At 37.9% G+C, this 26,448-nt stretch overlaps 2 protein-coding genes across 2 annotated transcripts; both read left to right on the top strand.

Moving 5' to 3' along the window:
* The first annotated feature begins 1,582 nt into the window (after positions 1-1,582).
* LOC135154900 (uncharacterized) lies at positions 1,583-15,295 on the top strand. The gene is made up of 5 exons (XM_064103131.1): positions 1,583-1,695; positions 2,777-3,124; positions 3,605-4,030; positions 4,464-4,550; positions 14,160-15,295. The coding sequence occupies exons 1-5, from the start codon at positions 1,617-1,619 to the stop codon at positions 14,297-14,299; spliced, it is 1,080 nt and encodes a 359-aa protein (XP_063959201.1). The 5' UTR covers positions 1,583-1,616; the 3' UTR covers positions 14,300-15,295.
* Positions 15,296-17,839: 2,544 nt separating this feature from the next.
* LOC129266980 (interferon-induced very large GTPase 1-like) lies at positions 17,840-20,272 on the top strand. The gene has a single exon (XM_054904737.2). The coding sequence runs from the start codon at positions 17,840-17,842 to the stop codon at positions 20,270-20,272; it is 2,433 nt and encodes an 810-aa protein (XP_054760712.2).
* The last annotated feature ends 6,176 nt before the right edge of the window (positions 20,273-26,448 follow it).

The raw sequence follows: 26,448 nt of genomic DNA, 5'->3' as shown, positions 1-26,448 counted from the left end.
GCCCATGACCATAGCAGGTAGACCTCATGAATTATGTTAAACAAGGTTAATCAGTAACAAGGCTAATGATACTAACGCCCCTAAATTTGGGTCTGTGATTAGATAAATAAAATATTGCAATAAGCAAACACTTGTAGATAAAGTATGATTGTTTACATTCAGAGAAACACATTATCAGCTCATATATACGATTGATCTCTCAACCCTCCACTCTAATATTAAACTTTGAGTCGTGGTTTGAAATAACCATGCATGTTTGTTTGTTTGTTTGTTTGTTTGTTTGTTATGAAATTGCTTGTGCAGAGGTGTGTTTGATTCCACGTTAATGTCGATGTTAACGTGTAGTCTGCAAGCACAGACCCTGATTGGAGCTTTGATCAACAAGTGTGCCTCCATGCAAAGACTAGCACGTAAAAAACTTGCTGTTGAGCTTTCAGTACACAAGGCATGAGTAGGCTGCACATTCAGACTCTTAACTCGAGTGATGGGTTTGCCCAGCAGACTAGTTAACGTGGATGAAAACAAAAGAAACCGCTGAGAAACTTACTCATCACTACGGAAAAAAGGAACAGTGACTTTCAATATTGGGTCATTTTGCAACTTCTGAAATTTGACCTTGCCCCACATTTCAAGGCCCTGCACCTCCATGTGAACCATAATAATATCATGTAGGGTATTATTTCAGAGACAATTAAATGATCTTTTGAATGATGTCAAATATGCATTGCGTTAAACTGGGAGTTGGGAGAATTTCATTTCATTTCGTTTATTTCCAATTTCAACAATTACAGTTTGTATTGTACATTTTGTAAATAACACAACATATTTCAAGTATCCCTGTACAAAAATTATATTCATATATATATGGCGGCCTGTCATTGTTCAAAACCCACCTTCACCCGACAAAGGAAATTATAATTGGCATGGTGTCGAAAATCTGTCTATCTGACGGTCAATCAGATCGGGGTCGACCTAGCCGCTTACCCGTCTCTGTGGTATAGTGGTTAAGGCACCGGCGTTCAAAGCTGTGGCCCGGGTTCGATTCCCGGCAGAGACATTTTTTCGGCATCTCCATTTTTTCCAAAGGGTAGATAGCTCTGGGGAACCTTGATTTAAGCTACGCCTACCTTTGTTCTCTTCATCCATTTCTTTACAATATTTAAATAAAAAAGAGTTGCCAAAAGTTGTTGTACATGTATAACTTTACACATTTATATATATATATATATAATACATATATTGCTTCTCGTCAGATGCCACCATGCCCTTTCTTTTCACGTTTGAGGTCACATTTGTTGAAAGCAAGAGTAGGAATCCATACAATGGAGGACCATGGAATTTTATTATCAGTACTGCCCTGAAGTATTCAAAAAAATTATGATCAGGATACATATCTCATTATATATATATATGATTGAAGTATCAAATAAGCAATCATTAACTTTATCAAAGCTTGTTCGAACTTGCATTGCGCATAGATTTATATTAACAGATGTATGGTAAATGATGGGCCCATAAATCATAATGTAAACATTGATATTTGCTCATGATGCACTGATCCAAGTGAATACAGCTTTATACTGTAGATCATGTCTCACCATGCCGCATAGCTGAAGATGGCGGTTCCCAAAAGAAAACGACTGGTTCTCTGGATATTATGTGTTTTGAACGTTTGCTCCTTCATGTTCTTTACAGGTTAGTGGTGAAGGTTTTGGACAAGCTATTATAAGATTGTCTTTTATTAGTATTTGATCGTCCTTATATAAAAAAAGGTCCTGTAATAGTATTTGTTAATGCTTATACTCATTACTTTCTACTGTATCGGTAAGGAAACTGCTGTTTGTCTCGCTTGCAAAGCAGAAGCAAGACAAGTTGCCACTTGTCGGAGGGCAGCAGCGTCGTCAACCATAAATTCCTTAACAAATTTAAGTTTTGAAATGTCATAGCTTAGAAATGTGAGCACCCATTTTATATTAAAAGGTGATCAAATGTTACTGATAAAATGGCATGAGTTTCAGGTTGTACAACATATACAAACAAATCAACAAAGATTTTGATTTCCCACAATGATTTTGAAAGTCATTCCATAAACCGTTTCAGATATTATTGCATAGTATTTTACTATGGTAAATCATTCTGAATTACTTCTCATTTATTCTAGGATTAAAATATCTTACAGGTTTAGTACTGGTACATGATTAATTCAAGTGAACATTTAAATTGAGTTTATGAATCACACTTAGTTCACTCAAGCAGTAAAATTATTTCTATCATGATAAATACAATGTATTCCAGATAGCTATTGTGTATTTCAACAAGATAAAGTCATTTTTATTATCCTGCTTTTTTATTACAATGCTCGTAATGCAATGCGTGAAAGGGGTACTTCAGACTAAGATTAATTATATCTGAATAAACCAAAATTAAACAGAGCAAAATGCTGAAAATCTCATCAAAATCAGATGGCAAAAACTTATTTAATTTTATTTCAGTATTAATATTTTTCATGAATATTCATTAGGTGGGTTGATGTCATATCAACTCTTTCCTCTTGTTTATGTTATTACACGAAATCATAAATATTATATAATTTTGACACTTTCGATGTAAGTAAAATAAGTTCCCTATGTTTTTATAACATTACTTTTCCAAAAATATTTATAAAATTATGACAATTTCACGCGTAATCTGTTTAAAGGAATGAAATGTGACAACGCATATTACAATAAATGCAGGTCTATTTAATTGTTGTGAATAACAAAATTTGTTCATTTAGGGACTCGTGGTGATGTTCCTGATGATGTTGTCTACACTGAGTTACACAAAGATGTAAGAATAGGAGACAGAGCAGTTTTGACATGCCGGTTTAGAGGTTCACCATTGGCTGTCTACTGGAAAAAAGGTGACGACCCAAGAAATGCACCAAACCTTGTCTCATGGATTCCAACTGATGACGTCACCGGTAAATGTGAAGGTCAAAGGGTATGTGAAATCATGGAGATGAATGAAAATTATTCCTTGGTCATCAAAGAAGTCGCTTTTGCAGAGAGAGGTCGATATACATGCAGAGTTGCGAACTACAAGGGGAACGTCATACACAACTTTACAGATGTCAGTTTATATGGTAAGAGTTCCTCACCATAGCTGTCCTTTTTCCTGTAGATTAGAAAGATATCAAGGTAAACATTTTTACCAGATAAATATAGGTTGGGGGTACAGTGGAGCTAGATGATATTGGCATCAAGTCCATGGAACATAATATGCTCTTTATCCTCAAATAAAAGGAAATGTTATAAGCATTCCCGGTAACTATGCGCGACTTGTTGAAAATGAAATCTAATATATCTCTTATATTGTTTTGGCCGTTTGAATAGTTTTAAATGTGTATTTTGCAGAGACAATACTTATTAAAAGGTATTTTGATCTATTTGCATGTCTTTCTGCTGTGTTGAACATGTAAGATAATGCAACTCTAAGTCTTAAAAAAATTACAAGGAATGCTGATATTAATGCTAAAACATAGCATGAGAAGCATTAATGTTATAATGATTGCACGAAGGTGATATAAATCTTTAATGCATTCATTTTTTCTTCAATCTTTTAGCTCCCCCGAAAGAACCCTTTCCAGTTATCAATGGGTGTTTTAATAATGTGTCGTCCGCCAGCAACCCGGAGTCTTGCAGTGTCCTGGCCAACCGAACTATTAACTTAACCTGCTCGGTGACTAATTACTATCCTGATATAGAACTTTTCTTCCTGCATGGAACTAAACAGCTGACTACCATAAATCAGGTGGAGCAAACTAATGTTGATTCAACAAAAAACATGTTGATTTCCATCGAGGCTAGCCCAAGTGAAACCTTATACACATGTGTTGCATCAGATGTACCCGGGTCGAGAGAACGGAAAGCCGCATCGATCTTGGTCATGTTGGTGGAATCATCTATTTTTATTCCCTCGGAAACAATTCCAGTAACTGTCGAGACTGTAAAAGAAAAGAGCCATGGTGCCATCAGAGCAGTGAAGATCGGTAATGTTCAATTTCTTTCCCATCCACTTAATAAAACATTATGCATCAGCACGAAATGCTGTTGACCTAAAAATGCTTCCCCAGCAACAAATACTATGCTTTCCTGAAAGCATTGGCGGCGGAAGCCAAAGAATTTAGGGGGGGGGCATAAAATTTCAGGGGGTCCACCTGAATTTAGGGGGGACGCAGGAAACAAAATTGACAAGCAAAAAAAAGTTATCAATAAAAGATTTTAGGGGGGATCGTCCCCCCACCTCAAATTTAGGGGGGACAGGCCCCCCCCCCCGCCCCCCCCCTACGCTTCCACCGCCTATTTCTGAAAGGAAGGATACGTGTGGAGAATGTGCTTAGATAATCTTTTAATATACTAACATCACTTATACAAAAACAAAATTTCACCATTTTGGCTCATAATTTTTTTTTTTTTTTGCAGTTCCGATAGTTCTCAGTGGGACAGCAGCAGTGGTTTTCATTTGTTGGATATGGAAACGTCGACATACCCACAATGATGGCACACAAGGTAAGTTTTCTAGAAATAAACATGAGCACATGTGATAAATGCACTTATAGGCCTATTTAATGCAGAAATACTTATAGAATTGAGTATCATGATTTAATTAAAAGTCACATTTACAAAGGAATGTGAGGTGGTATGTTTCTCGCGATAGTCAAACTCCCATTGAAAAAATCATGATATTCCAATCAGGGCATAGCATCTTTGCTTAAGCAAAGAGACATAATTTCCTGAAATTGCAGGAAACGATGACTCTATAAAAAGGGTTGACACTGGTTTACAGAAAATGTCACAGATTATGTGCTGTTCCTCTGGGATGTCTCTTTCTGTTTCTGTTTATGGTAACTCCCGTAAGAACTCGACCGGACAGCGCTCTGCTGGTAAACGCCAAGCTTGTATATAACCAATTACCTAGTAAACATTTTACGTCTTGGTTAATCAGTCATAGTGAACTTATAGACGAGAGAAATTACTCTCCGGTCCTTTTTTTCTTATAAAAGTGGAGACAATGGCAGAGTAGGGATCCGAACTCACATCCTTGCGAATATGAGTCCAATGCTCTAACCACTGGACCACACGACCCGTCTACTCTTTGGTCTGTTAGTATTAATGTATACATCAACTCTTTTCATTACACATCTAATGCTTTATCATGCATTTTTCCAATAGATTTTGATGATGTTTTGATAGAGTAATTTCTCTCTTACTCTCTCTCTCTCTCTCTCTCTCTCTCTGTAATCTATCTATCTATATACACTCTAAAAATAAAGAGCTATAATTTATCTACATGTATTTAGGAGCATGTATATAATATATAATATAGTAAATGCACTTCGGACTGCTGATTTATCTAGTTCAAATTTGAACTACAAAAAATCAGCACTCTGAGTTGCGGTCGCTATACACGCTCCTCAAGAGCTAAGTAAACATGAATCAATATATTCAAATGAAATACATAATTCATAACATTTAATAATACTTATAATAGCATCTAGGGCACGAATTGTGGAATAGCATTATCAAAATTCGATTTAAATGGTATGATGACAAAGTAACTTCAATAATAATTACAAGGAGAAATGTAATTTTTTTTATGCATTACTAATTGATGATTGTGAAATGACAGAGATTGAAGTTAATTAAATTGAAGTTAGAATTGAATGATAATTAAATTATTATATTATAATAAACAGACCATTATACCAATGATAATACATGTAGATGCACATGTCATGAGTAAGGTAGTGGGTGGAATGGGTGGCTGTGAGGGGAGGTTATGGAGGCCGTCATAATGTGTCTGATTTTGGAAACCGTGCCAGAAAGCAAGTCATGGAAAGCAGCAATTTAGTCATGGAAAAGTCATGGAATTCTGTTTTCAAATTTCTTTGGGAACAATGTATAAATTCCTTTACACACATTGATTTTGAAAAGTAGTAATTGTAAGTATCCAAATGCGGAATAGCATTAATAATGAAGTAAGACTAGCTGGTAATTATTTTTAAGTCGGTATTCATAATACTAGATGGTTGCTAGTCAAAAAAAGAAAAATGGTACATTGATCATAAGGGTCGCCTGTCATAATGGGGGATGAGAGTCGCTAGTCATAATAGTAGAAGGGGGTTGCCAGTCATAATTGTGGAAGAGGTTCGCTAGTCATAAATAGAAGAAAGCGTCGCTATTCATAATGGACGATGGTTGCCAGTCAGAGGAAAGGAACATTGAGAGCGGAAGCATAAAAAAAATAGGGGGTGGAAAAATATTTTCACCCTCATTTTCATCATTGGGCCAATAAAAGCTGATTTCTCGTTTTAGGGGGTAGTTCCCTCTAAATTCTGATATTTTGGTATATCATAGTTTATTCTTACAAACAAGATAAGATGAAAGGCCGACTTTAACAATTTGAGCGCAAATGGTGATTATGATTCTACGTATATCATATGAAACAATTAGAATCTAGGATAAATTTCTTGCTGAAGAAAAGCTCTCTATTTGAAAGGCGAGAGTCAGAACCACTAGACCACGACGCACACCTATATATGCGAATATGAAATTGTGCTATTGATTATGTAAATATTACTGATTCAGTATCATATCAATATCAATTGTAACAAATTTTGTGTTATGTGGAAAGGGCTGTTGCGGAAAGCAGTTCTGAAACTGAAAATGCTTCCTTGTATAAATAAAACTACAAATAAATAAAGTTACGTGAGGTTGATTGTTATGATCCAGCACACATTTTAACATTAAATTTTGATTTCTAAAGAAATTCAATCGTAATTCTGAAACTTAGGATAACCCCTTTTGATTGGATGTGGTTACAAAATCATTCTGTTAATAAGGGACCATTTTCCGCAGATAAAAATTGTCATATTTGGTCCAAAATTTGCCAATATTACCAAAATGGCATGAGACGGTCAAATAAAGTCACATATTTTGGAACCAGTACAGGTTTTACCCGAGATAAGCTTGTCGAACCGTCCCCAACAATTGTGATCGTCCTCAGAGGCCGAATCTGAGGTGAAGCGGGATTTTCTTCTGTTGTGCCGATCGTGTGAGGACTGGACCAGGAACCACTTTGAGTCTGACGCCGTATATGTATGCATTTGAACTGCATTAGTCTATCGTATCGGAATGGAAGCTATCTTTGAGCTCGACTGCCAAACATCTATATTCTACATTTGTAAGGAAATGGACGTGATGTATGCAAGCATGACTCTTATGTGAATGACCATCCTGACTGAGCTGGGTTTACAATTTTGACATCAGAAGTTTACAGCAGGGGCCGCGGAACGGATTTCAAAGTGGGGGGGGGGGGGGCTGACCATGAACAAAATCGCAATCATATGGTCATTCTTACGTTATTTTGTACGAGGCTTTGGAAAGGGGGGGGGGGGGGCTGAAGCCCCCCAGCCCCCCCCTCCCGCTTCCGCAGCCCCTGTACAGCCTCGGACTTGAAGTGAACAGAATAGAGAACGTCATTTGATTTGAAAGGACTTATGACATGTATGATGGACCAATGTGCTGTGTATTCAGACCTACTCACCTAGTCTACTTGCTGAATCTGATCAAAGTTAGATCTACTTCTGATTATGCTAACTGTGGCCCGTCCTACATGCAAGTAACGCTGACAGTGAGTTTCTCGATGTGTATACTGTCGGAATTGGACTTTGGTCTCGTGTAACAGATCTGGATCTACTTGTCGTTCGAAGTGCATACCCTAGCATATAATGTAGGCGGAGGCTGCAGTTATTGTCTTCGCCAGATCAGACGTATTTCTTGCGTTCTGCATAACAGCAAAGACATTAAGACACTGCAGCCTCTGTCTAGATTATTGGGCTATGCATGCCCAGGCGCAAAACTAATGTTATTACCTCTTGAAAATGAAAAGGGACTTGATGTGTGTGACTAAGGTTTAGAGTCTGAGCTTTGTTTACATTTATATTTGAAACTGGTGTTCAAAAGACCTAAACTTCAAGAGCATACATCTAACAAGATTTGGAACTGTAAATGTACTAAAGGTCAGTTGTTAAATTATTTATTGGTGATATGCAATACTTCTTTCTTCTTGTCCAGTCTTGAGATATACACTTGTATGATATGCTCCGTTTTGTTTGGAATTCTACTGTACCAGTGTGATACGTAGTGCAAGTTTATTAGACCTACTTGTAGATCTTATCATGTTTAATGTTAGAAGTTACAGGTAATCGAATAGAACTAGAAGTGAAATAGCCACAAACGTACAGAATCCAAGAGGTCTTGAATGTCTTCGCTATTGTCGGTAGAAGAATCTCAATGTTTTGTTCCAGAAGTGCGTACTATTAGATGTGATCTAGACAGGGAGGTTCCTGTAAAGTATTTCAGACCACCTCTGTATAGTTTAAGAGTTGTCATGGCATTGTGGGTACCAGATAGTCCGCCATTGTGCGAACGTGTGTTATCCTTATTAATGTGCATATTTTAGTTTACGTAATTTTGTATATACCCGTCTTTTGTCTAGAGTAGGAACTGGTTTGTCACATACCCCTACATTATTACATAGCAAAGAGTGAATAATTGGCTGTTACAAGTGACACAATAGACAACAGATAAAATCATACACATAACACAAACATGGCTGAGGCACAATTTTTCATGTAGCACCACCACCCCTAAAGCTTAAGGAAGATAGGGTGGAGGAATCGAAGATGTTCGAACAAATGCATGGAAATTATGAGGTCATTACGAAGCTAAAGGAAAAGGACAGTGAATATCAGAGAGCTGTGTTCCTCCATACAGCAGGTCCTGAAGTTATGAAAATCTTCAATGCAATTACTTTCGAGAGAGATGGAGATGACAAGAAAGTTGAAGTCATTATTCGAAAGATGAACTCTGTCATTATTGGAGAGACAAATGAGATATATGAAAGATTTATATTCAACAAAAGAGACCAGAGACAAGGTGAAGCATAGAAGTATATTTGACAGACTTTTAACAACTACCCAAGACCTACAAGTTCTGTGACTGTCTGAAGGAAATCCTTATCAGGGATCGAAATGTGTTGGGTTTTGCTGATGCTGCAACAAGGAAAACCCTCATCCAGAGGAAAGACAGACATTTGTCGCTCATCAGAAATCACTGCCTCCCAAATGAAAGTCAATGGAGATGATCCGCAGGGTAGAAAAGTCACATGTAATAAAGCAGTGGACGAGGAGTGAAAGACGAAAGAATGAAAAAGAAAACCTTATCAAGTACAGGTTTTGTGGAAAGGCTCATAGGCGTAAGAAAAAAGAATGTCCCGCCTATGTGAAGACATGCAAGAAAGTTGGGAAAGAAAACCACTTCGCAAGAAATCCTCAAAGCACAAGAAAGAGTTTCATAGCGCAAAGCCAGAGGACCCAGCAGACAACTAGTCTGAGTCTGAGACAGAAACGGTTAAAAGCGTCTCCCTCGAGATAGAGGTGTACGCCGCAGGCGTTAAACCGTCTAAAGGAATTTTCGTGGAAATGAGGATCAAAGAAAAGACGCCAAACTTTCAGATAGACTGGTGCCACCGTGAACGTCATTCCAAAGAGCCTTTGTACCAAGTGAAGTAGACATAACCAGAGAGAACATCATGCTAAAGATGTACAGCCAAGATCGTCTGCCGGCAGTCGGTATGGCCAAAATTGTGATATGCAACACTAAGAACAACAAGAAATACAGGGTAAATTCCATTGTCGTCAAGGAGGACCTGGTACCACTACTCAGTGTTAGAGCTGCAGAGCAGATGAAGTTCATAACAGAGCACTAAGGGAACTTAAAACAAGTGCGTGTTGTTAGTCCTGAAGACATCCGAGACAGATTTAGTTATATCTTTGAGGAGCATACTCCAGGTCAACTACAATGCAAGGCTAAGCTAATAACCAGAGACGAGGTGACCCCGACTCAATGTAACGCCATGCCAGTACCAGCTGTAATGAAGCAGAGAGTAAAAGATGGACTTGACAAGCTGATCGACCAAGACATCTTGACAAAGGTTGAGGAACCAACCCCATGGTGCAGTAGACTTGTCATTAACGAAAAAAGGACAAGAAGGAGTTGAGCTACGTTCTGCATTGATCCAAGACCACTCAACAAAGCCTTTCAAAGAGAGATAAACAGGTTGCCAATCATTGAGGACATTTTTCCCTGAGCTGTCAAAAGCCGAGATCTTTCTAACTTTGATATAAGATCAGGTTATCTTTATTGTAAGCTCGATGATGAGAGCAATTACCTTACGACAATGAACACCCCGTTCGGGAGATACAGGTGGAAGAGACTGCCTTTTATTCTCAATGTGTCAGCAGAAATATTCCAAAAGAAGCTATAACAAACTTTAGATGGTCTCGATGTAAGCGAGTTTGTCACTGATGACATTATCCTGTTTGGTATAGGTGACACCAAAGAGCAAGCAGAGAAGGTCCATGATCGCAAACTAGAAGCTTTGTTCCAAAGATGCAGAGACAAAGGCGTCAAACTTAATTTTAAAAAGTCTGTGGTGAAGGCAACGAGTATTCTATTTCTTGGACACATAGTTACGGACAAGGGACTAAAGGTGGACCCCAATAAGGTAAAAAGCCGTCCTAGAGCTGCCCAACCCTTCCAACCCTGCAGAAGTGCAACGCCTTCAAGGAAGTGTTCAAGGATGTGTTCGAACCACTGAGAAGACTTACCTACAAAGATGTAGAATGGTATTGGACATAGGAACATGGGAAGGCAATGTCAAGGGTAAAGGAATTGTTGACCAGGGCACCAGTCCTTGCATACTATCACCAATCCAATCACTGCCTATACAATTTGGCGCTAGTAAGTCAGGATTTGGATCAGTACTCCTCCAGAAGGAACAACCACTCTCCTCTGTCAGCAGAGCTCTAACATCCGAACAGAGGTATGCCAAGATTGAAATGGAGACCCTCGCTATATGCTTTTCGCTTGAGCGGTGTCACCTGTATAAATTTGGGCAAAGGGTCATAGTTGAGAGCGACCATGAAAATCTACAGGCCATTGTCAAGAAGCCCCTTCACAAGGAACCAAGACGCCTACAAAGAATGTAAATGAAGATGATGTCAAGAGCATATCTACCTTCAAATGTTGAAGCCAGCGAATTTGGTGAAGTGAACATTGTTGAAACTCTAAGTATAGGAGATGAGAGTTTCAAGCAACTGCAAACCCCTACCAACAATAATGAAGTTCTACAAACAGTCAAACAGGAAATCCGAAACGGTTGGCCGGAACACAAAGCAGAAGTACCTGAAGCAGCTAAGCTGATGGACTAATACTAGGAGAGAAATATTCATTCCGATAACCATCCGGAAGGAAATGAAAGATACTCTTTATACCTTTCACCTTGGAATTGAAGGAACTCTCAAGCTAGCCAGAGAACTCCTCTACTGGCCCGGAATGAACGCAAATGTGAAGCAGTACATCCAGACATGTGAACCTTGCAGAATGTATAAGCAGTAGAATAAAAAAAGAGACCCTATGCCACACGACATCCCCGACCGTCTTTGGGAGAAAGTTTGGACTCATCTTATTGAATTCAACAAGAAACAATACCTTATTACTCTTGATTAAATATCTTTCCAACTTCTGGGAAATTAACAGACTGTATGATCTGAGTAGTCAGTCGGAAATCAGGAAACTGAAGAACCACTTCTCTAGATATGGCATCCCGAGTACTGTTCTTAGCGACAACGGACCACATTACTCATCTGAAGACTTCACAAAGTTCTCCAAGAGATGGAGGTTTGATCATGTCACGATATCACTAAGACACGGTCAGGCAAACGGGAAAGTTGAAGCCGCAGTCAAGGCTGCAAAACGACTTTTGAAGAAAACATCAGAGTGCAAGGTAACGCCTACCTAGCAGTCCTAGAACTTCGAAACACTCCAAATCAAGATGTTGGAAGCAGCCCAGCCCAGAGGCTACACCGAAAGAGAACAAGAAAAATACTTCCGAATACGTCCAGCCTCTTGAACCCACGAGGTGCGGAGAATTTCGGTGAAGACAGGAAGAGACTACAGGCCAGTAACACAAGCAGTCGAAAACCTACAATTGTCACGCAAAAGACCTGCCCAACCTGACAGAAGGAGACGTTGTATGCCTCGGTTACTCTTCGTAATTCTGAAGGTTCGTAATTATGAAACACGTTAACTGCCTATACCTCGCTGTTCGTTATTCCGAAAACGTAAAAGGGTTCGTTAATCCGAACATTTGTGGCGTTATTCCGAAGGTTCGTTATTCTGAAGGTTCGATAATCCGAAAGCAAAATAAGGTTTGATGTTCCGAAGGTTCGTTAATCCGAAAACGAAATAAGGTTCGTTGTTCCGAAGTTTCGTTTATCCGAAAACGAAATAAGGTTCGTTGTTCCGAAGGCTCGTCAGTCCGAAAACGAAATAAGGTTCGTTGTTCCGAAGTTTCGTTTATCCGAAAACGAAATGAGGTTCGTTGTTCCGAAGGTTCGTCAGTCCGAAAATGAAGTAAGGTTCGTTAATCATTTCAAAATTACATTCAGAATTACGAACTTCATTTCGTTTTCGAATTAACGAACCTTCGGAATCACGAACTTCATTTCGTTTTCGGACTTACGAACCCTCGGAATTACAAACCTTCGGAAATACGAACCTTCGGAATTACGAATGTATGCGGTATGCCTCAGGCCCTACAAGCTAGGAAACACAGTGTGGCAGAACGTCTTGATAAAAAGATCATACAAGATTGAAACAGATTCACGCCTTTTTCTAAGAAGGAACAGGATTGACCTGAAGATGAGTATTGAACTACCATCATGCACTGGGAGCAAGCCCCCAGCACAGAAAACAGTTCAGTTACAATCCCATGCTCATGAAAAGAAAGACGTACATCACCCATCCGATGATAATATGACCAAACATTCTCAAAACCACTTAAAACACACAAACTCCACAAATCACATGAGGAAAATCATAAGCAAACAGAAATGCTACAATGCAAAACCTCCGGTGTTGAATTAACACTAGCCCGTAATCTTTATATGTTCACACCAGAGAAATATTAAAACAACACCAGTTTAGAATCAAACCGATTATGTTTTGATGCTGATTGGTGTTGCATCTATCTGATGTTAGCCCAAAACGAAAACACTTCTCTGGTGTGGACATATATAGATTCATGGCTGTTGTTAAATCAACACCAGAGTTTTTGCAGTGTAAGAACACAAAATACCCCCATAGAAACAGAAATATGAGAATGACACTCGATTTCCACTTAAGTCTAGATCAGGTAGAGTAATTAAACCACCTCAAACATTCAAAGTCAAATTTTCGGAAATGTCAATTTGCATACTCTGTAAAATGAATTTGAGTTAATGCCTTGTATGCTAAAAGTGTTGAAGTATTAAAGTATTTTTTTTGTTGAAAGTGTTGCAGTTCACATAGTCCTGCAGGTAAGCAGTGCAAACCATTTGTCATGACGAATCCCCCATGTCGAAATTATCCAGGCTATGTCTTATATTATGAAAATGGTACCTACAAAACCTTCGTTAGTTTTAATGTACTGATGTACATAACCTGTATTTATACAGCTATGAAATATTAGTTGTCAGACCCGCAAGCAAGACGAAAGACAAAGCAAGACAGTAAATGTTCTTCTTGTTGATAATTGCAAAGACTGATTGTAGTTAATATACAACATATCCCCGCAGTCATAATATAGTCAGAAATATCAAAGACAAATATTTCATCTTGACAACTTACTTTAGTACTAAAAGTCATGAATTAACTTTACAATAGAAATTATATATATATATACATTGTCTTATTGATTTAAATTGATGATGCTAGAAAATGGTATCAAGATAGAAATAATTTATATTGACTTCAAAACTTGATATTTTAAGGTCCATAATGAGCAAAATATTAAATTCCCTCTTAGGCACTGCGAGCGAATTTTTTTTATTGTGACATGAAAGATTTGTTCTTTTTTCTTGATATCAAAAATTCAATTTTGATATTGCTACCGGTAACATGGATAAGGACCAGACGAGAAAGATTTCAATTATTGGAACAGATGAATTTTCCCCGTTGAATCTAATTCTCGTCGAGTATCTAAAGATCCTTATTGTCTTATATTTCCTTAAGGCTCCCCCGAGGTGGATGCTGATACGAGTAAAGTCGAAACCTCTGAGAGAGATCCAATGATTTCAAAGTCAGCAATTGATGGTAAGTTTATACTAATACATCATAACTTTCAAAATAAAAGTGTTTCAACTACCTCCTGAAGCTTGGAAAACCCCAAATAGATATGATGTAATCAGACATTTACATCTTCTCATCTTTTACTTGAAATTTTCCGACAAGATGACAGGTTCAATATCGTCTTTAAATTTTATCTCCTGCCCCCTGCTTGAACACACCTTCAGAAAGACACCTTTGCGGCCCTGAACCAGCAATATTCATTTTTACTCTTTCACTCCCCCTTAACAGTATTAGTCCTGTCCTACTTGAATCCTGGGTGGATCAGTTCTGGGGGCCCGTAAGACAAAGCTAATAGCGATGATCGTAGAACATTCTTCTACGAATGATTCCATTGCATGGCTACAATGTACAATCAAGCGTATGATTAATCACACGGAGTGTTGTGGTCCAGTGGATTAGTCTCCGGAATTTGAAACAGAGGGTCGTGGGTTCGAATCCCAACCATGGCGTAATTTTCTTCAGCAAGAAATTGATCCACAATGTGCTGCACTCTCCCCAGGTGAGGTAAATGGGTACCTGGAAGGAATTTATTCCTTGAAACGCAGCGCGCGTAACAGCTGCACTGCTAAAGCCGGGGTAATTATGCTGCATATACTATAGAGCGCTTAGAGACTTCTGACAAAGTAAGTATTAAGCACTATATAAGCAAGTATAATTAATCGCTAAACTTTGTGTTACCTGACCCTAGTGTAGTCTCTGATTCGTGACGTCATTTCACTTCGGGTCGCTTTCTTTGAGCCCCCCCCCCCTCCTTTGGAGACTATTGGAGCGCCATCCTTTCTTTCTTTTGGTATAAGCCCATTCGTAGTTTCATGCTGCGCATGATCAGAAGAAGGTCATTGGTACTAAAGTAAGTTAAACACCCAGACCAGACCCAAAAATGAAACTGACATTTGTTGTTGTTATATATCACTTTATTTGCAAATCTGCACATTAAAGGAATACAATGTACGCCCAGGACATTTCTCTATAATGAGAAAATGCAGGGCAATAAAATTCACTATACAGAAAAAAAAAAACTTAGAATATAATACAACAATCAATATGGAGAAAAATACTGGGAAGTGCAACGAGGTTAGCATTTCTCTATAATGAGAAAATGCAGGGTAATAAAATTCAATATACAGAGAAAAAAAACCTTTGAATATAATACAACAATCGATATGGAGAAAAGTACTGGGAAGTGCAACGAGGTCAGCAAATATACCAATCGAAAGCTTATGAGCTACTGAATGGAACAATGTATGCTTTGTGCATTTCACCGCTTCCCAGCTGAGTATTTTGCTTAAGAATATTCCAATTATCGGGCTTCGAACCCGGCTTAGAAAATAGGCTTTATTGTGCTTTTCACCTGCCTCGAGACCGTGACGTCACGTTGTGTAAGAAGCGTCGTAATTCCATAGGTTTGTACACATAAAAACTGGGTGTTTTTTTTGCTTTCCAGATAACGCATTTCATTCTCTTCACTTCTATCATAAAGGGATATCACATATATTTTTTCCCACAAGCTTGAATTTATGAAATCTACAGTTTTGAACTAGTTTTTGCCATATTTTATTTCCTGCTTATCTGGCGCAGATTTCAATTCTATCTGCATTCAGATTATGTAAAACAACTTTGCCTGACATAGCAATTTAGGCCCAATAAGAGCCAAACAAAGAAATCACAAAAAAAGGTAGTGAATCGTTGTAGGTTTACATCAATTTGAACAGTGAATAATGTTGAGTGCCATTTTCATCTGAAAACGAAAAAAAAAATGGATTCATAACATGGAAATGGAAGAAAATACCCAATGCTTTTGTACACAAACCTATGGAGTCACAACCCTCCAGACACAACGTGGCGTCATCATTTCCAGGCGACGAGGTGGTTCTCAATCAAAACGAGTTTGGATGGAGCAATTTTCTTTGATTTTGATTTAATATTTTTAAGAAATGGAAGGAGATATATGTAATATTTTTGGTATATTTGTATTCTATGAATCATTACCTTTCTCTTGATATATGATTGTTTTTACACCGGTCAGGGTCTTTAAGTGTTTAGAGAAATGGGGCGAAAATTTGTGGTGTCCCCTCCTCCACAAATTGTCACCTAAATGAGGCGGCAATTTGCGCAGGGTTGACAATTTGTTGTGTGAATTTGTGCACAAATTGACGCCGGGTGAGAATTTGTGCAGAGGTGCAATAGAAAAAAGACAGCACACGTTGAAGTTCAGAATTTTGTTTGTAAGAGACATTTTCTTGTAATATTAACTAATTATATTTCAACTATCGACGCAAATTTCAGTCAGTTCAGTTGTCCAGGATCGACTCGAACCTACAATGTTTGTTTGAGGTGACTAATTGTGACTAGCAGTCATTCCTTTTTTGTGAATAGCGACTCTACTATTAATGCTAGCGACCCTATTCTACTTTTATGACTAGCAACACTCGTCTAGTATGACTAGTTACCCTCTAGTTACAGTAAGTATGACTATAGCGACCCTCTTCTATATATTCTTAGGAGTAAAAGACATCCTTTTATCAGTATGGTTAGCGACATTCTTCTGCTATCATGATTAACTACCATCCTATCTAAATATGGCTGGTGACACTCTTCGACTATTATGACTAGCGACCCTATTCTATTTTTTGACTAGCGACCTTCTTGTTTTATGAATAGTGACACTCTTCTGTTATATTGACTGGCAAGCCTCATGAACGACACACTAAGAAATTCTGGTTAAATTTTACACCCCTAGGGGTGCACAGGCCTGTCTCTATACGAGTACCCCTAGCGGTGTACACGTACACCCCGAAAAGGGGTGTACAGTGTGCACCCCCTATTTGGGCTGTCCATCTGCACCTTAGAGGGTGTACACGTCTAGCCCTTAGGGTGCATAATGTACCCCCACCTAAAATACCAAAAAGATTGTCGAGAAATATTTAAGAAATCGTAATTTGAAATGGGGGTGGGGTGGGGAATGGAAGCCGTCATTGGAGAGGCGTCAACGAACCATACCCCATCTCCGGGACCCGGCAAAATGAATAACTACGCCAACGTGTTTTTTTATCTTCCAAAAAAAAAACATTACAAAAATAGTCCACTTCAAAGGAATGGCATACGAAATGAAAATAAATTACAGAGTTCAGGGCTTATGAAATCATGGCACTCAAGGTCAAGCAATGTACCACGCATTTCTCCATTTGTTACTCAAATAATTATAGTTATCTAGGTGGAGAATTTTTCTTCGAAGGCGTACTTTTATTTTTAATACACCACAACAAAGACATTCCCATAAGACATTTCAATCACGTCAATGGCGTGGAAAGTAATTTCTTCATCTTTATGTTTACGTCTTGTTTCTATATCAATCAATTGCAGGTATGAACAGGTGTGTCACCCATTCTCCAGACTTGGCAGCTACTCCTGAGGTCGCAGAACAAGGTGAATTTTCAGTTATCATAAAGAAACTAGACTTAGGCAAATATTATCCATCTAAAATTTCCCTTATGGATGCCATGGTCATTAAAAATCCCACTGAGTACCTTAAACTTCCTTGGAAGTTTATACACAAAGTCCTAATGACTGATTTTCATGCAAGAGGCCATCTTTTGTCAGATTTGAACAAGTCATCAAGAGAAGAGAGACGCAATGAGGGAGGTGTCTTTGACCTAGAGGCTCTTCTTGAAATGCAAAATACAAGTGTTGGTTCTGAAAACAATGAAACGATGAATCTTAACCCTTTGGATGTTATGGTGGCAATATTTACATGCTGCGACAACTTTCTAAAACAAACTCTTGCTCAGAAGCTTTTTATTTGCAAACTTGCCATTCCCTTTCTGTATCCTCTTGGATCAGAAGGCAAGGTCGGGATGTCACTATGGGCACTAAGAACGATTACTGTTCAGCGGCAAACCGAGAAAAATTGCATTTCCAAATCGTCGGTGACAGACAAATATTTCCCTGTGGTGACATTTGTTAGATTGGGCAGGGCACCACTGTCTAAGTCCAAGCTGATGAACGATATTCTCAAGGATGATGGTCATGACACCTTCTTCCACAAAGATTGCCTCAATGGTACCGTAACCAGAAGGATAACTAATGGTCTTGTGGAATGTTTCTGGTTTATTGCATTAGATGGACAAAAAGACCACCTACCTGAAACAACTACGATACTAAACTTAAGAGGCGATGCCTCTGTAATGAAGAAACAAATGCAGATTTTGCAGGAAATATCTTCTGTAATATTTGTGTCAGCCACTGATCAAGAACTGGCAACACCCCAAAACACCAACACATTCCAACAAATCTTACAAACTAATGCTAAAGTCATCCTTCTTTTGATCTGCGGAAAACACGAACAAGGTACACTGGCTTGTTTTGAGACAATTGGAAAGGATTTCATAAAAGCTGTCAGTATAATTTTATCCAGAACCAAAGACGGTATTCGGAAAAATGCCAGTGTGCTCAAGACTGAAGCTAGAGAAAAGCTGTCAGAAGCGATCAGTGGGTGTTCTGGTGCAGTTTTAGAAGAGTGCGCTCTACGTGTGAGGGAGATGGGGATCATCATAGATGAATATGATGATGAAGCCTGCCTTGAAGGTAAGGTCCTTGCAGATAATGTTGTCAGCAACGTGAAAGACATGAACATCGCTGACTGTAAAAACCTCCTTCTTCCTTTGCAAGGTCCTTATTGGATTGAAAACTGCAATATGCTAAAGAGGCTACACAGAACAGCTGGTCAGGGTACACAGTCGTCATCACATCATGCTGATGAATTGAAACAGAAGATGAAACTTCTTCGTGAAAAACAGGTGGAAATATGCAAAAACGGACTAACTCCCTTCATCAAAGACTTCATGTCAACTCTGCAAAAGAACGGAGATGTTATGTATTTCCTGAGGTGGATTGATCTCTATTTGAATGAACATCAGCTTGCCAATGCATCATTTGGAATGGAAAACATTTTCAGAGAATTGGGTCAAATTTACGAAGCGATGAATGGGAGTGGCAAAGAAGAACAAGACACTGGGGTAGATGTGGAGTATCTGCCAGAAATAGCTGCCAAACTCCTAGTGAAGGGCATCCCATTGGAGTTAGTTGATGGAGACTCATCAAGTATTCACATTGTATGGGTAAGCGCAGTGTTGAGGCAGCTTGGAAATATTATTGGCGAAAAGAGACTCTTTGTTCTCTCCATCTTGGGTATCCAGAGCTCTGGGAAATCAACACTTTTAAACACCATGTTTGGGTTGCAGTTCGCCGTTAGTGCAGGGGGATGCACAAAGGGAGCATACATGCAACTCATCCCAGTAGATAAACACGCTGATCTTCCATTTGATTATGTTGTTGTTGTAGATACAGAAGGGCTTCGTGCACCAGGACTAGGACAACTTAAATACGAGCCTGATAATAAGCTTGCAACTCTCGTATTTGGTCTAGGTAATGTAAACATGATTCACATCAAAAGAGAACTCTCAGAAGAAATGACAGACGTCTTGCAGATTGTAGTGCATGCCTTCTTAAGGATGAACCGTGCAAGAAAACACACTCGAGGTGACAAAACCTGCATATTTCTTCATCAGAATACCCCAGAAGCTAATGCAGAGGAAATGAGGCACGGATGCCTGAAAGTGCAAGGTGCCTTAAACGATAGGACCAAAGAAGCAGCCCTCTGTGAAAACCTAAAAAACATCTACCTATTCTCCCAGATTGTGAACTTTGATGTCGAAGAACATGTATGGTTCTTCCCTGATCTGTGGCATGGCAATCCACTCAAGGCCCGTGCAAATCCAGCGTATTGTGAAAAGGTAGCTGCCTTACGGTCGAACGTTTTGGGAGAGATTGCGAAAGGACAGAAAGCATTTCTGACATCTTCAGATTTATCCATTCACCTTGCTGATCTATGGAATAGGATCCTTGATGATGACTTTGTCTTCAGATTCCGCAACAGTCTTGAGATGAAATCCCACAATAGCATGCAATCCAATTACTACACTTTGGAGATGAATTGAGATCTTGGTTATCCTCCACGAAGATCAAGTTGACAATGTGTGAAACTTTTGATGACCTAGAAAATGTCTTTCAGCCACTCATAGCCATACTCTCCGAAGTTCTTACTGAAAAGGCTGAAGAAACCAAAAATTTTCTGTTGGATTACTTTTAGAACTGCAACATGCGGGAAATAAATATGCAATGGAAGCAATCCAAGCTAGACCAACTGAATTTTGCAGTTGAGTAGCTGCAAAGTGAGAGCAAGAAAGGTCTGTTATCAATAAAACAAGAACGCCGAGTGGAGATCTTGCAGTCGTAGAATTGTGCAAATCATGACGCAAATGAACAAAGCAGTTGAATTGGCAGAACAAGTGAAAGGCAAAGACTGTAAAGACGTTTGATATCATGTGGGTTTCAATAGTTCACGAGCTTGCAACAAAGACCACAAACGAGAAACTGAAGACAAATGTGATGGAGGAGATTCTTCACCAAGGGTTTCATGCGCACAGAGCTATTTTTAAGAATGGGTTAAGGTGCCATTCTCTAAATATTCTACTTGAGGAGGTATCTTTGGAAAGCAGTACCTCTGGAGAAGATGTTAGAGATGAACACGTCAGATTGAAAATATCCTCCATGATCCTCTCTGAATAACATGAAGGGCATCTGCGGTTACAATAGCCATAAAGTCCAGACCACTGTACATTGGAAGTTGTACTGACAGACAGCGAAATTCGTACTTATCTAAAATCCGTATTACTCATCAGCATGTGAAATTTCAAAATTATCATGTCCAAGAGGCTATACAAAAGCTCATGCAGAAAATTGACACAATCAGGATGCACATGCGTCTAATGAATGCAACTTCACGATTCGCCCTGAATATTTTGTTAAATTTGCTGTTGTAAGCCGTCAACTTGTCCGTGTATACAGTTTGATGCAATCGGAGTATAATAAAAAGCATGGCCTAAACGCAAGGCCTCAACACTCCAAGAACATCGCCTTGAGTCAGGTGGCATACTTTACACACAATAAAGAACATTAAATTCACAGGCATAAAGAAGGCAATTCGTAGAAAATGCAGAGATTTTTTTTCCAGAGATTTTCATATAACCAAATACTGCCTGATGGCGAAAATAATGGATGAATTGGCTGCGAGAGGAAACCTCAAGGACTACGAACAGAAATTAGAATATGTTTTCGAGACAGGTTGTAGTGACATGTTCAGGTATACAGAATTAGTCAAGAGCCATATTACAAGGATCATACGATGTATTTCCAAAAGTGTTAACTATGCAACTGCTGAGGTCGAGGGGTTATTCTAAATAGGAGAATGGCACTGTGGATTGAAACATTTTGTCAGAGTAATAGTCTCTGAGGAGATAACTATACCAGTCAGTTCCCTGGCCTATGTGAGTGATCGATCAGTGGTGAATTTCAACAATTTGCAAAGGATTACTCTAAATCAGCTGGAATTCCAGGTAGTCGGGAGGAGGCCTCTGTCAATGAAACACAAAATTCTGCTGACTGGGATTGAACACCTCCAACACAATGAATTCTGGATAAGATTGACAGATTAACTATCTCAGTAACCAACAAGCGGAAACCACTAAACATGACATACTCCATTCGTGATCAACCTTTACAAAAGGTCAGCTCTGCTAAATACCTTGGTGTTCATATTCATCAGAACATGAAGTGGAACCACCATATTAGCATGGTCACCAAGAAGGCCAACTCTACACGTGCCTTTTTGCAACATAACCTGCACTCATATCGAAGAAGCGTCAAGGTTCTATGTTACAAATCTCTCCTCAGACCTATCCTGGAATATGGATGTGAAGTGTGGAATCCCTTCACCAAGGACAACACCCGGAAGCTGGAGATGGTGCAGCGACGATATGCTAGATTCACCATGGGAGACCATCATCGCACTAGTAGTGTCACTGATATGCTACGACAGCTACAGTGGCCCACCCTTGAAGAGAGAAGAGCCCAGTTCAAGGTGGTGATGGTTTATCGCTTGGTAAACACAATTGTTGATGTACCAAAGGTACAGTACTTCAACCAGGATGCTACTTCCACCTCGCTTCGTGGTCATCAGATGAGGTAACACGTCCCACATACTCGCACTGTTACTTATCAGAAAAACTTTTATTCCTGTTGCAATTAGACTGTGGAATATGCTCCCTGCCATTACAGTTAACTGCACTTCAGTAGCCAGCTTCAAAGCTGAGGTACAGAAAATCCAATTGCGCTAAGACTGCGCTGATTCTTTTTAACCGCACGTACGTAGAATAGATCTTCCACAGCACTGTCCATATTTCTGCACAATTCTACAAGTACGATGATACACCAACCTGGTGGATTGTACTTTAACGGATGATGATGAAGATATATGGGGGAAGTCCCGATGTGTGCCTATTCTGGAAGGAGCCCTGTGCAGACAACACACCAAACCGCTATGAATTATGTGGGAGAGGTCACATGTGTGTTCAGCACAGACCGATGGGAATTTGTGGTATCAGCGTCTATAACGGCCATCTGAGATACGAGAGCTTGTAATGATAAAACTTCATCTACCAGTTGTCAGTTGGTGTCTAAGTGAAAATAATAATAGAACATTTATCTATTAAAGTGTACTGTATTGTGCTGACTATAATGTATAAATATGAAAATAATAATTGAACATTTATCTATTAAAGTGTACTGTATTGTGCTGACTATAATGTATAAATATGAAAATAATAATTGAACATTTATTTATTAAAGTGTACTGCATTGTGCTGATTATTATGTATAAATGGAATTGTAGTTTTATATATTCTTGGCTGTTTCAATTTGTAACATTTGTTAAAGTTATTGTTTGCTGTGTCACTCCAAGTTGATCTCACTATACGCATTTTTTTTAAAATTAGACTGCAACAAAATAATGACTGCAACATGGAAAACATTAAGTAAATGTTTGCATGAAGCTGTTCGCTAGGTATTCACATCCTAGTAGAAATGTCTTCTTGAACAAGAACATAATATAGGAGAAAAAATAAAATGTTAATTAGGATACAATACTCGCACCATTTTCTACCGCAATTTTTTTTTACAGGCAATTTTATTGGAATGAAGGTAAATCTTTTGATTTGTAGAAAATAGACGCGAAACGAAATTAATACACGGCTTAATCAATCTGATATGAGATGTGATATAGAGATTGATGGGGGTATAGACTATAAATGTTCTCCTTTGCAGTCTATTCCCGCATTTCGTATACATTTCATCTTTTTTCATCTAAAGGCATAAAACTAAAAAACTTTTGTTCATGGCGTTTGTATTATGTTCAATCTGTATAAGTATGTATTATAACTTAACGAGCATTCATTCAAAGACAGACGGTATTTTTTTTCTATTTCGTCTATATTTGTCGTTATATTTTAGTTGATATGTATATGTTTAGAGCAATAGAGGGCTCCGACGATATATTCCGAATGTACATTGATTGGGATAGCCATTTATATATGAGTATTACCTAACTTTCCAACTAACTAATGAGAATAACCCTTGTAGGTCTACTGATGATAAGTATCTTATTATAAACAAATTCTGCGAGTTTATGGATGATACTGTTCAAGGGATTATTTTCTTTTTTACGTTTCGTATTCAGAATGCATGATTTGGAAAACCCTGATCAAATTTTTGGTACATGTTGGGCTTTTATATAAAACATGGTTTCGGGAAAATTATAAATCGCATTTTAGTATACCCAGGCCTGTTGCATAAAACTTTTTACCTGAGAAAACTGTGGTAAAAACAGAAAACTAAGGTTAGTCTGATTTCTGCCATTGACTTTAACACAGGGCAAAATCTCCAGTAAAAACAACCTGAGTTTTCTCAGGTAAAAAGTTTTATGCAACGGGCCCCAGATTTCTCCTAGTTATTAAAAAAAGAAAAAAAAAAAACGTGATGGCTAAACAAGGGGTGGAGTTGGAATATGTTTAATATTTTTTAAAGAATACCTGATCGAAATTTTTTTCAAAAAAAATATCTTGGGTGTATCCATAATTCAAGTTCATCTGAAATCCGTATGTTTGATAATTTTTTTTTTTTGGACCTCACCCACTAATTTAAAAATGTTATAAACACTGTGCACATACCATGTATACCATGAAATACAATAGCAATCTTGTATAATTGGCATTGTCAAGTAATGAACTGAATTAATTTAGTTATGCTTTATACAATATTTGTCATTTCTGTTAAGCCCTGCTCGATTGATTTCACTGACCTGGGCTGTATACTTTATTGTATTGTAGTGTATTGTTTTGTTCTTATATAAGAATACTAGAAGATTGTGATTGATTGGTCAGAGGCCTACTGCAGAAAGAGTTGCGTTTAAACCAAGTCAAAATATCAAGCCCAAGTCCCGAATACGGGTGCTTCATTGGCTGAAAATCAAGTTGCGCAAGATTTTTTGAGTTGCGTTTGATCGCAACTCTTTCTGCAATGGCCCCCAGATATGACATATTATTTCTTATCTCCTCGATTCTTTCCTACATCCCACATTATCTCTATCTATCTGTCTGCCTCTCTTCCTGTATCCCCCCTTTCTTATTTATCTTTTTGCCTTCTCATTCTGAATCTTAAAATTTTTGTTTCGTTGTGATAATTCTTATAATGAAATGTTTCAGCTCTCTTTGTTATAAATTATGTGTTCTATGAATGTAGATAATACTGCAGAGCCCTGTCGAAAACCAGTTATTTTTTTAATGAAATTTCAATTGTACATAGTGCGTAATTTTACATATTTTTATATAAAGCTTGACAGGGTACTCAAGATAAGAATTTGCAATAAATTTCTTTTAATGTATTCTCTATTCCAATCTTTTAGGAAATAAAAAGCCTTTATTTGGTCAAAATACTATTTCTACATTTTGTATATTTCCGTTTTTGACTAAATATATACAAAAATACCAAATAAAGTGACCGTCCTTTCCCCTCTTCTGATTCAAAGTTGTATTATAATGTCCACCCATATTTTTTTTATTCATAGTCCCATTACTATATCATTGTGAAAACAATATATGACGAAAGAAAGAAAGGCTCATTTGCTTTTCTAAATTGTGATTGTTGAGCATATCTTTAAAGAATTCATCGGATTTTGTTGTGATAATTCTTATAAAATGTTTCAGTTCTCTTTGTTATGAATTATGTGTTTTATGTACATAATACTGCAGAGCCCTGTCGAAAACCAGTTATTTTTTATGAAATCTCAATTGTACAAAGTGCGTAATCTTACATATTTCTATAAAAAGCTTGACAGGGTACTCATGATAAAGATTGGCAATAAATAAATAATATATTTTTCTTTTAATGCATTATCTATTCCAATCTTTTAGGAAATAAAAACTGTATGACATGTACATAAGCCTTTATTTGGTCAAAATACTTATGCTACATTTTGTATATTTCCGTTAATAACTAAATCTATACGAAAATAGCGAATAAGTGACCAAATAAGTTGTATTATAAAGTTCAACCATATTTTTTTTTTATTCATAGTCCCAATACTATATTATTGTGAAAACAATATATGATAAAATGGAGAAAGGCTCATTGCATTTCTAAATTGTGATTGTTGAGCATATCTTTAAAGAGTATCGAACATTTTATCGTGCTTTTCTTGATTGTGATAGTGATTATTAAAGAGTAATGCATAAATCATAGAAAACGAGCACTTGCATTGCATGAAAATAGTAATTTTGGTAGGACTATGATGTCATGAATTTATCTGCTTATGTGATCAACATGATTATCTATGCATTTTACATCAGTATGAATGGATTCAGTTATTAAATATATACATGTGTAAATAATTCATATTTGAAACGAAGTCTTTATTTCTGTTTTAATCATTCATTAAACAATTAAAATTAGGAAAAAGATATTGGGGGAAACAGGGATAGAGAGGGGGAGAGAAGGGAGATTGAGAACGAGATGAATAGATTTTTACTTGAAGCAAAGCGTTAGCTTCTGCTGTTATACGATTACATTACAGCAAAGCTCCCACTTCGGTTGCAATGATTCGTAAGACATTCAAAATTAGGAAAACAAATACATCACATAGAAAGGGAAAGTAGAGAGAGATGGAGGGGACAGAGATAAAGAGAGGCGGCGGCTAGCTGCAGTTTAGGTGTTTGAAATTAAT

Source organism: Lytechinus pictus, chromosome 8, assembly GCF_037042905.1.
Source record: "Lytechinus pictus isolate F3 Inbred chromosome 8, Lp3.0, whole genome shotgun sequence".
Taxonomy (NCBI): Eukaryota; Metazoa; Echinodermata; class Echinoidea; order Temnopleuroida; family Toxopneustidae; genus Lytechinus; species Lytechinus pictus.
This window is presented reverse-complemented; position numbering and strand designations above follow the sequence as displayed.